The sequence below is a fragment of the Polypterus senegalus genome, chromosome 2 (genome assembly GCF_016835505.1).
Source record: "Polypterus senegalus isolate Bchr_013 chromosome 2, ASM1683550v1, whole genome shotgun sequence".
NCBI lineage: Eukaryota > Metazoa > Chordata > Cladistia > Polypteriformes > Polypteridae > Polypterus > Polypterus senegalus.
In genome coordinates, this window is record NC_053155.1 from 164,772,891 (window position 1) to 164,785,306 (window position 12,416).

Here is a 12,416-nt window from a genome sequence, read left to right on the forward strand (position 1 = left end):
CCCGGTCCAGCAGTTTCTGGCTCAGGTACATCACGGGGTGTTCGACACCATCGATGCTTTGGCTCAACACGGCACCCAGGCCTGTGTCTGAAGCATCGGTCTGGAGGATAAAAGGTAACCCAAAATCAGGGGTCCTTAGTACAGGTGCCGACGTTAGGGCCTTTTTCAAGTCATTGAATGCGTGTTCCACCTTGTCATTCCATACCACTTGTAGGGGTGCACCCTTCTTTGTTAAGTTAGTCAAGGGTGCTTCCCTTTCGGAGAAACGGGGTACGAACCGGCGGTAGTACCCTGCCAGCCCCAAGAAAGCCTGCAACTGTCTCTTGGCACTTGGACGGGGCCATTCCAGGATGTCTTTAACTTTGGAACATTGGGGTCTCACCTGTTCTTGTCCCACAAGGTAGCCTAAATACTTGGCCTCCTTTAAGTCAAAAAAACATTTACGGGGGTTAATGCGGAGGACAGCAGAGACCTGCAGTAGATGCTCCTCCCAGGGGCCGGAATAGATGACGACGTCATCCCGGTAGGCGGCACTATAGGACTGGTGGGGCTTCAACACTCTAACCAACAGACGTTGAAAAATCGATGGGGCCCCGTGCAGCCCAAATGGGAGGACCTTGTACTGCCAATGTCCACTAGGGGTGCTAAAGGCCGTTTTCTCTTTTGCAGATGCCGTTAAAGGAATTTGCCAATACCCTTTTGTCATGTCAAGAGTAGTCAAGTATCGGCCGCACCCAGCCGCTTGAGTAGGTCGTCAATGCGGGGCATCGGGTAGGCGTCGAACTTGGAGACCTGGTTTAGACATCTAAAATCATTGCCAAATCTCCAGGAGCCATCCGGCGTGGAAACAAGAACGATAGGACTGGACCAAGGGCTATGGCTTTCCTCAATGATGTCCATATCCAACATCATTTGCACCTCCAGTTCCACTTCGGTGCGTTTCGCCTCCGGGAGTCTATAGGGCCTGTCCCAGACGATCACTCCGGGGTCCGTGACTATATCATGCGCAATCAGGGAGGTCCGGCCCGGTGACTCGCTCACTACTTCAGGGATGGCGTGGATAGCCTGGGTTATCTCTCGCCGCTGTAAGGGTGTCAGCTCGTCCCCGAGGTTAAGGGCAGATGTGCAGGCGAATAGGGAGAGGGATCTACGGGTGTCGGGAGACTCTTCCCTGTCCTTCCAAGGCTTTAGCAAGTTGACGTGGTAGATCCTCTCGCTCGGTCGACGATTAGGTTGATTATCTAAATAGTCGACGAGCCCCTTTCTTTCCTTAACCTCGTATGGCCCTTGCCAATGAGCTAGCAGCTTGGAGTGGGAGGTAGGAACGAGCACCATCACTCGATCCCCCGGGCGGAACTCTCGGAGGACGGAGTTGCTTTTGTTACACCGGGCCTGCGCTGCCTGTGAACGAGTCACGTGGTCTTTTAGGATAGGCCTAATTTTAGTGAGCCTGTCGCGCAGTTGCGCGACATACTCCAATATATTGGAGGAGGGAAGGACCTCAGCCTCCCAGCCCTCTTTTAGTATGTCTAAAAGTCCTCGGGGCTGTCGCCCGTACAACAATTCAAAGGGGGAGAAGCCTGTAAAGGCCTGGGGCACCTCCCGGTAGGCAAAAAGCATGAGCAGTAGGAGCTGGTCCGAATTCCTGCCATCAGCGCTGACTACCTTGCGGAGCATCTGTTTAAGCGTCTGGCTAAAGCATTCTACCAGCCCGTCTGTTTGAGGGTGGTAGACAGACGTCTTCAGGTGCTTTATTCGCAGTAATCTGGCAACCTCCTTGAACGTATCCGAGGTGAAGGGAGTACCCTGGTCCGTGAGGACTTCTCTGGGGATACCCACTCTTGAAAATAAGTTGACTAATTCCCGTGCGATATTTTTTGTGTTAGCGGAGCGCAGGGGAACCGCCTCTGGGTATCGGGTGGCATAATCTACCATGACCAATATGTACTTGTGGCCACGGTTTGAGGGTTCCAGGGGTCCTACTAGGTCGTCCCCTATTCTGTCAAATGGAATATCTATTAGGGGGATAGGGACGAGAGGACCACCGTCCCTCCTAGGAATCTGGTGAATCTGACACTCCGGGCAGGATTGACAGAAGCGCCGGACCTCCTCGTTGATCCCGGGCCAGTAAAAGTGGAGCTTGATTCTCTCCAATGTCTTCTCGGCCCCGAGGTGGGCGCCTAGGAGGTGAGCGTGTGCTAGTTCACATACCTCCCGCTGGAAGGTACGCGGCACTAGCAGCAATTTCCACACCTCACCCTTGTGGGTTGCTACCCGATACAACAGATCATTCTCCAGCACAAAGAAGGGCTCGCATGGCATGGAACCGTCAGCTTGTGAGCTGCCTGGAAGAACAATCGCATTCCGAGCAAACCGCAGGGCATCGTCATTCCACTGCTCCCTTTTAAATGAGGCAGGCGTGGACCGAAATTGATGATCCAAATTGCTCAGTGGGTCTTGTGAGTGGTTTTGCAGAAGTATTCCCTGGCTTGTCCCTTCCCCGTTGGATACTTCCGGGTCAGAGTCCGTCGCCCGAGAAACGTCCCCCGACGTGCCTGTGCCATTTTGGCCTGCCCCCGAGCATGGCGTGGAGACCGCGGGAAGGGTGCCTCGTCCCCTCACAGCTAGACCAGAGGGAGGCCCCGGGAGCGGTGTTCGTCTTACCGCAATTTGTTTGCGACCAGTCTTGTCCCAAGATTACTGGATAGGGTGGTTCGGGCAATACCGCGACCGTCAAATTGGATGCCTGCCCCTTACATGTGATGTAACACCGGGCGGAACGGTAAGACTTGGTTTCCCCATGCACACATGTGACTTGCAAATGCTGCGTAAGCCACTGTCGTGGTAATACGTAACGCCGGGCAACAATGGTAATGTTGCTGCCGGAGTCAAATAAAGCCACCAACGAGTGCCCATTCAACAACACCACTCCCGTGTTTGAACTTGCCAGCGGGTGCGATGGAGTACAGTACCTTTCCGTGGAGGCCCAGGTGCAGTCCATCGGCTCCAATGTGGTGTTGAGGGGACAGGTCGGTAGTAGGTGGCCGGTCTCCCCACACTTGTAACAGCGCGGAGAGGACGGCTTCTCTTTGGCTTTCGGCGGCGCTTCCGCAGCGTGTCGAAAGGGCTCGGGGTGGGCCACCTGTCCCTGTCGGTTCCCACGCGCTTGCCTTTCCGACCCCCTGGCTTGGTAGACTGCGAGCTGACGATCCAGGACCTCCATGAGTCCTGACATGTCTTTGTAGGGGTGGCGCCAGACCTGCTGGGCAAGGGAACTAGGCAGGGCGTTAACCAGGCCCTCACAGGCCACCTGCTCCACGACCTTCCTGGCTTGGGGACCCTCGGACCGTAGCCACCGCCCCATTTTTCCCCAAAAGTCGAAGGCCTGCGCTCGGGCTGGCTTCTCGGGGTCAAATTGCCAGCTTCGCCATTCAACCGCCTGCTGGCCCGGCGTAATGCCATAGCGTGCCAGGATCTCCTGTTTCAGGAGGTCGTAACTCGCAGCCTCCTCCTCTGGGATATCATAATAAGCGCGCTGCACGGGTCTCTTCAGGTAGGGTGCCAGAATGGATGCCCACTCGGACCGCTGCCACTCGTTCCGGGTGGCCGTCCGTTCAAAAATGCCCAGGTAAGACTCAATGTCGTCCGCCTCGGTCATAGGCACCAGAGGCGGGGCGTAGGACGAGGTGGATCGGGTCTTACCCTCCGGGCTTCTGCCAACTGGGCCTTTGTTTGCTCCAACTCCCTGTTGGCAGCGGCTTGAGCTTGCTGCAGGGCGAGGATCTGGGCGTTCATCCCCTGCAGTACTGTGTTAAGATCTTGTCCTTCCGTCATTTCCCTCGGACTAGTATCCTGCCGACTACGCCACTGTAAAAGATGCAACAGTAAGCAGCATAAAGTTTTGGGGTTTTCCGGCCCCGTATATGGTAGACAATCCACAATTTAAAATAAAAACTCTGGTCAGATACAAAGATAAACAGGTTCATATGCGGCCATTTTATAAGGGAGGAGCCGGAAGTGGAGGAATGCTGGGAAGGAGACGTGAGGGATGATGGGACTGCTGACGTCAGGGAAGATGGCGGAGGAAGGGCAGAAGTGGACGTAGTGCGGGCAAGTTCCTATGGCAGAGCGTCTTTTGTCCTGGAAAACAAAGGAGAAAGGTTAGTATCCGCCACTCCCTGCCGGCGAACGTCTTTCGATGTGGCTTAAGGTCCATCCGCGGCCTCCTACTCGCGCATGTGTGACAATATTTACATATTTTTACGTATAAAATTCTGTGATAGAGTGAAGCCGCCAAAGTCAAAGCACAATATTGCAAGGGATTACTGTATTTTTTAATACTCTCTGTTCATGCAATTTGAAAGACCTGCAGCTTTGTTGCTCTCCATCTATGCTCCAGTTTTCTAATTTAAGAGCTTGATTGATCTCATTAAACCAGGATGAGGTTCTATGTGCTTTGATCATTTTTGTTTTAACTTTTGAAGCAGAGTTGCAATCTAGGAGCTGCACTGTGTTTGTTTCAATCTCTGAGTGTATTGGTAAGGGCAGAACCAAATCAAACATAATTAAGTGGTGAACAGAAATAACTTCATTTAGTGGAGTGATATTTAAATTTTAAATTTCAATTCTTGCAGTTATAATTAAATCTAATCTGTGATTATGATTATGACAAATCCTACTAAATTTAACAGAAAGAACAAAAATTGAAAAAGTGATCAACAGTACATGATCATAATTTAAAATCAAATCAGATAAAAGATTACCAGATTCAGTCATGAACAATGAATATGGCCCTGGTGGTCTGAAGTTTAGCACTGAAATTGTGCTGGAATCTGTTTAATATTTAAAATGAGTGTCTCAAAGAATGTGAGGTTGCCTAAATGTTTAGAAGTGATTTGCCACAACGAATTATTCCAAGGCCACCTTCCTTTACCAGCATCTCTAGATTTATGAAGGAATGTGTATCCATTTGATGACACCTCAGCTAGGGGAAAAGGATCAGATTTCCTAGGCCAGTTTTCTTTGAGAAGACACAAATCAGATTTTGTACTTAATTTGTCATTTACCAGAGCAGCTTTACTTCCAAGATAACAAATGTTTAATAAGCAGCATTTAAAACTGCATCAGTGTTTATGATAAATTTTTTGTTTTAATTTGAACTGGACAACACAGTGGCGCAGTGGTAGCACTGCTGCCTTGCAGTAAGGAGACCTGAGTTCGCTTCCCAGGACCTCTCTGCATGGAGTTTGCATGTTCTCCTCATGTCTGCGTGGGTTTCCTCCCATGGTCCAAAGACATGCAGGTTAAGTGCATTGGCGATCCTAAATTGTCCCTAGTGTGTGTGTGTGTGTGTGTGCCCTGTGGTGGGCTGGCACCCTGCCTGGGGTTTGTTCCTGCCTTGCACCCTGTGTTGGCTGGGATTGACTCCAGCAGACCCCCATGACCCTGCATTAGGATATAGTGGGTTGGATAATGGATGGATGGATAATTTGAACCAAGTTTCTATTTATTACAGGTACTCCATGGAAGGACCTGGTTTTATATCTTAGTCTAACTATACACCTTGTTTTGTGTTTATCAAGTAATTTATAAAATGCCACACAACAGGTATTATGGGTGACAGCTTCAGGATAGTAACAGGTGGAATAAACAACAACCTGTAATTTAAGATCACAAGACTGAATGGTTCTCTGATCAGTCAGCCAGACACTTTTGCTGCCATATTTTGGAATAAAACAAAAGAAAAAAATCATCCCATATTCTTAACAAAGGCTATAACTTTTATTTGAAAGAGAATTATCGGTGTACAGCATCAAGCACATGCTGCCTCAGCAATGCGCAGTGTTTTTTGAATTGCTCACATATGGCAAACACTGATGCGATGCTGGATGGATAGATGGATAGATGGAATAATTAAATATGTACTATGAAGATATTTCAATGTTTCTAAAAAGTTTTGAAGAATTGTCATTCTAAGCTTACAGATGCCTTGACATAACAGAGCTGATTGTGTGCCAATTGGGTACTTGGAGAAAGAAAAGGAAGGACGGAAATTGGGGGATAGCATGTTTGAAAGAGATAGTACTGCTGAAATAAATTATTTCATCAAAGGTCACACACGGCGCAGCAAGCATCTTGCCAGTGGGCAGGAATAATCTCTGGATGGGGCACCAGCTCATCATTATCACTGTGCCACTGGGTTCCCATGTTTAATACATGCTTTAATTCCTGTCATCATGAAAATGATATCAAGTATACATCTCAGTATTTAAATTATTCAGAGAGCTGTAATATCACAAATGTAATGGATTCTGTGTCCTGTTGGAGGAAGAGAAAGCCTGTTTAAGAATCACGTAGTGATTCACACACATAGAGCACATAGAAGAACACATACAATACAAAGCATTTAACATGCTACTTTAGTTACGATGGTATTTGAGAAACTAGTAAATTAAACGATTTTAAGATGAAGTTTATGATGTTCTACTTTAATGACAAAATAAACTAAGATTAAAGTAGAAATTTCGAGATTAAAGTTCTGTGCTTTTTTCCTACTGTGTCTCTATTTTTCTCAGCTTCTCTGTACCCTAATAAGCTTCCATATGACTCTCAACAAGTGGGTTATGACTCGCCTTTTCACAGCGACTTTGATATCTGACAACTTTTTTTTTTATTTCGGGCACTGTGTGAGTTTGTGAACTTGAACTTTTGATGTTCTCTCTGACACTCTATATCACTCGATCAGCTTCCTTTTGTTGTTTATATCACTGTTTAAACCAACAAATAGTACATTTTTCTTTGCCTCCACTTGGTATTCGCTGAAATTCTTCTATTTTCCCCTGTGCTTTTGCCATTGTCTTTTCACAGAACACTGCACTTAAGGGCTATTTATATTGATTTGCATATTCAAAGAGGCGTAATTCTGGGAGTAGTTGGCGAGTGGTGGCAGGTGCATGCACGTGAATTACTTTTCACGCTGACCGGGATTTATGTAGTGGAAGAACGTGGAAGTTGACTTACGCACAGATTTATGCATCTGGATTTTTTTGTGTGTACACACATTTCCACTTTTGTATGTATGCCATGTTTTAGTGTGAATTCTATGCACGGAATTATGTATGAGGCCTCAGGTTTGTAGCCAGCAGTGAAGGGAACACAATCTTCAATAAATCACACCCCTCTATATTACCTCATTAACGGGCCAAACACAATTAAATTCTGAGATTTTATTTTTGCTTTGGTGATATAGAGATGAAGTTCCACTTTAATACCCCAGATTGCTGTAAATAAATATCTTTAGTGCTGAGATGCAGCAATAAGGTAGATACTTCATCATCGGCAATATCCAATTTAGCCTCAATATCTGATATCTTTGCCCCAGTAAGCATTTAACAGTAACTTCTGTTTTAATATACTTTGGAATTTTAACATTCCACACTATGGAATCACCAATTACAAGCACTTTAATATTCTCAGGATCCACAGGTGTGCTGCAGAGTGCTGAAAATCTGTTCTGGGTCCGAATTGATGACTTGGGTGCCAGGGAAGTTCCGGCTTCTTAGACCCCCGTCTCACTATTACTCACTGTTCCTGTGGCTGAAATGGTGATACTGAATTTGGCCATACACTGGCTACACTAGATCCAGAGCGACTGACGCTGAATCAAAAGTAGCTGAATTGTTTGAAAAAAATGAGTCAATCCAATTTTTGGTTTGCCTAATTGCTGTGAAGTTCCTAATATGGTCCTCCAAGATAAATTTAATCTGGTCCTGATGATTTGACTGATTTCAGCCTCCATAATTTCCAAATTACTCAGTATCTCCTTAGTAGTCCATTTTACCTCTGGGAATCCTCGACTTCCTCACATGTGAAGGTCTTAGATAAATGCAAATATGGAGCATCTTTTATTTCACTGTCTGCATTTTATACTTCCCATGTACTATTCCTGTTACACTTTTCTTTCTACTTAACTATTCTTTTTCTACTAAAACACTGAAAGAATCTTGTTGGATCATCTTTCACCTCTGCTATATTCGTCTCTAACTACCTGCTAGCTTCCCCAATATCCTTCTTAATGCCATCACACTCTCATATGCCCCACAAATTGCATTGGATTAATAAGTTTTATATGTATTGTGCAACTCTTTTTTTTTCTGTTGCAGTCTCTTTTTCAAATCCTTATTAAACCATTATACAGTTTTGTTTTGTTTTTTTAATTTCATACTAATTCCTAATTTCAGCTTGTATATGTCCTGCATTATATGAAAAATGTGTTTAAACATGTCCCACTGCTCTTTGACTATATCCACACTTAAAAGCTTATTGAAGTTTATCCCTTTAAGACTTTACAGAATCTGCTCAAAATGTTGCCCTCCCAAAGTTAAACTTAACAATTTTAATCTTTGCATTTGCACTCTTACTAAACACTGAGAATTAATTGTATTATATTATGGTCACTTGACCTTAGTGGTTCAATCACTTCTACACACTCAATTCTGTCCTGATTGTTTCAAAATACTAAATCCAGACAGGATTCACCTCACATGGATGCTTTAACTTATTGTGTAAAAAGAGTCACTGATTACTTATAAAAATTCCTGCTCTTGTGCTGTGCGATTTCCAAGTTTAGCTCAGTTAAATATCTGCATTGTTAAAAAACTCCTTGAATATATTTATCTGTAAACTTGCCGTTTTAATATTATCAATGTAATGTTTTATCAACATTAGACAGTCTTACTCTTTTGTTTCATCCAAACAGAAATCCAAAATTTCTACATATGAAAAAATGTGGGCATTTATGAGTAGCCGACAGCAAACAGCTTTAGTGAAGAATAATGATGAGGGCATTCAGCGAGTTCTGACAACCGATTATGCGCTTTTGATGGAATCTACCAGCATTGAGTATGTTACTCAGAGAAACTGTAACCTCACTCAAATTGGAGGACTCATTGATTCAAAGGGTTATGGTGTTGGGACACCCATTGGTAAGTAGTTTCATTTTAAAAATGTTCAATTTCTTCTTTCATATTACATTTCTAATATTTTTTCTTTTCACTAAATACATTTTACTGAAATAACTTTAATTTTAAAAATTTGGTATGAAACAAAACTCCCCAGTCCCCAATTGCAAATGTTACCCTCCCTGGCCTGGTGGGTGTCAGGGAGAAGTGTATTCCTAAACCCTGTAGTTACAAACAAAGAGGCACAAACTTTAGCTTGCGTTCCGTTTGGCGCAGGATTTAATCTTATTTTTCATAACCACAAACACAAAATAAATATTCCAGATTTAACACAATATGTCCATAGTTTTTGTGACACTAACTGTAACAACTCATGTTACAGTCTTTATAACATATTTTCAAGTACTGTATTATCAATAATACAGAACAAATTTAACTCCATAGAAAATAACACATAAAATTATCCAGCTAACATCTTTGTTTTTTTCTTTAAAACCCTATGATTGAAAACTTATCAATTATCAAACTGCTCATATTCAACAACCACATAAACATACCGCAATACATTGACATAAACCAAGACAAGATGTGTTTCAGCCCTTTAACACGTCTGGCGCTTATTGTGAAAACAACCCTTGTGGCTTTCGCTCTTCCGGGTATAGCTAAACATCTTATTTTCATCGGATTACACAAAAAATACTTAACTCCCAGTTTTGCACGTTACATACACAGCTTCACAACACTCTTATATCTTACTTGGGAGTATTACATCTTGTTTGGAGGAATATTAACCCACCTGTAGTTACAAACAAAGAGGCACAAACTTTAGCTTGCGTTCTGTTTGAGAAGGGTCTGGCTGCAGCCACTGTAAGCTGTTGAGCTCCACAGTAAGTGGAAACACGTGACCTCCACAGTAGGCGAATGAATATAGGACCTATCAAATCACCAGCCCTAACCTTAAAAACACCGTGGAAGGCAGCAACAGTGAAATAGCATGCCTAAACTGAAGATAGTGGGGGAGGGGCATATTCCTTCTTTAGCATATAGAAGATAGTGGGGGAGGGGCATATTCCTTCTTTAGCATATAAAATAACCGTTCGCGGAAATGTCCAAGCCGGACAACAAGTAACACGAGGCAGGACAGGATCCAACTTAAAAAGCTATTTCTTCCACAAACTAAAAAATCCTTCTAAAACCACACATGGATGAACACTTTTCCAGAAAAGAGTACGATGAAAACGGTTTCTTTTAACTAAACGAAGCCAACCCAAACAACCGGACGTACAAGGCAGGTTAAAAATTAAAAAGACTAAACGGGACTAACTAATATAGGACCTACCCAATCAACAATCCTAACCTTAAAAATCACTGGGCAAAGCAGCAAAAGGGAAATAGCACGCCTAAGCTTAAGATAGTAGGGGAGGGGCGTTTTCGGTCTACTGTGGCAGTCACGTGTTTCTGTTTACAGAGGAGCTCAACACCTTACAGTGGCTGCAGCCAGATGCTCTTGTTCCATTTGGCTGCAGGATTTAATCTGCCGCGCTTGCCTCTGTGGTGTTTTAGGGTTCCTCCCTAGCGATAGTGCCATCTAGTGAACTGTTTGGGTATTTTACTTGACACAGCGCACCAACCACTATGAATTTGACATTCAAAACATTAGAAAATATTAGCAAAAAAAAAAATAAAAACATATTGGGATGTCTTATTTTATGCACATACATTTTTAACCTTTTACACACACATTGAAAAATACATATCGATCTGTTCTTAACATAATTCTTTTTTTTGTAAAAACTTGATTGCTATGTATTGATTGTAATAAAATTAATAAATAAAAAAAAAAAATACAAAAAAGTTTTATGATCAAAAATATAATCTTCTCAAATGAGTTTCTTTCTCAATGACTTTCATTATTTTAACTTCTTACCCTTTTAGTGCAAGAGCATCCTCAAACAAAACAATCCAGTATATATGTACCACTTTCTGTGATGATATGCATTTCATTTTCTCAGATCATCTCAAAGCATTCTGTTTTTGTTACTTGATTATTGTTGCCTATTATATTAAAAAGTAAAATATCATAACATTATTTGTGATATTCTTAACGTTTAAATATTATTAAACAACTTTCATTAAACCCTTAAGAAATTAGTAGATGTCAATAATAAAAATTTAATTGGATGTGTTAGTGACAATCATTTGTGTTTGTTCACATAAGCAACACACATAAACATTCTCTCTATACAAGGATATACAGTAAATTAATACTTGCTTCTTAACAAATAAAAACTGAAACACTACACCAAATGGTTTATTTTATATTTTATTTTAGGTTCACCTTACAGAGATAAAGTCACAATTGCAATTCTACAATTACAAGAAGAAGGCAAGTTACACATGATGAAGGAAAAATGGTGGCGAGGTAATGGCTGTCCAGAAGAAGACAGCAAAGAAGCCAGTGCTTTGGGTGTTGAAAATATTGGAGGAATTTTTATTGTACTTGCAGCAGGACTTGTTCTTTCTGTCTTTGTAGCCATTGGAGAATTTATATACAAATCAAGGAAAAATGGTGATATAGAACAGGTTAGCGTTGATCAATGTGAATGGCATAGCACATGCTAAGTAAAGATTTATTATGTAGTGATGTGAATAAAATAATACTTAAAAATATTCTTTGTAATAAATTCAAATGTTCAATTAAAATGTTTGTATGAAAAAATGTAATAAATTTTTTAATGTACTCAAAATTGTGAATTTTTTTTTGAATTTCATCTTCATTCTGTGAAGGATTTCGTATCTAATTTGCATTAGTCTTTGATTACATAATGATTGAAAACTATAAAAAAGTGAAATAAGATGTAGACAAGCTTAGTTAGTATTTCTAAATGTTAGATGAGGGTGAGCCACTATATTGGAACTCAAGAGAAAAGTAACTGTAGCAGCTTCCTGATGTTGCATATAGGCAAATAACATGGGAGTTCAATATTAAAAAAATTTCCATCATTTATTTTATTTATTTATTTTAAATAAAGGATTTCCCATTTACTGTATATAATGCTACACAAATATAAGAAACACACAATCTAAAGCATGGTAAAAACAACATGTATAGTATGTGATTTGTGTACAAAACAACATTAACTCAGTTTGAAGTAGAAAAGGTCATTATTGAAAATACTTAATTCTTTTAAAATGGCTATGTTTTGCATTTTAGGAAATAAATCAGATTTAAATCCAAATCATCCATCCATCCATCATCCAACCCGCTATATCCTAACTACAGGGTCACAGGGGTCTGCTGGAGCCTATCCCAGCCAACACAGGGCACCAGCCTACCGCAAACAAATCATCTTATTTCATATTTAAAATTTCCAAAATTTGTAGAAGATTTTGCAATTTGAATGTAATCTTAAAAAGCAAATTGTTTTGTCAAATATCATCACAACTGCTTTAACT

The 12,416-nt window shown here is 42.0% G+C and overlaps 1 protein-coding gene across 1 annotated transcript in view; it reads left to right on the forward strand.

The window, feature by feature from the left end:
* LOC120524431 (glutamate receptor ionotropic, kainate 1-like) overlaps positions 1-11,582 on the forward strand; it is a 491,483-nt gene extending 479,901 nt beyond the window's left edge. Inside the window, 2 exon segments of the mRNA XM_039746284.1 lie at positions 8,759-8,984; positions 11,293-11,582. Of these exon segments, the coding sequence (XP_039602218.1) occupies positions 8,759-8,984; positions 11,293-11,582 (516 nt within the window).
* Positions 11,583-12,416: the final 834 nt, after the last annotated feature.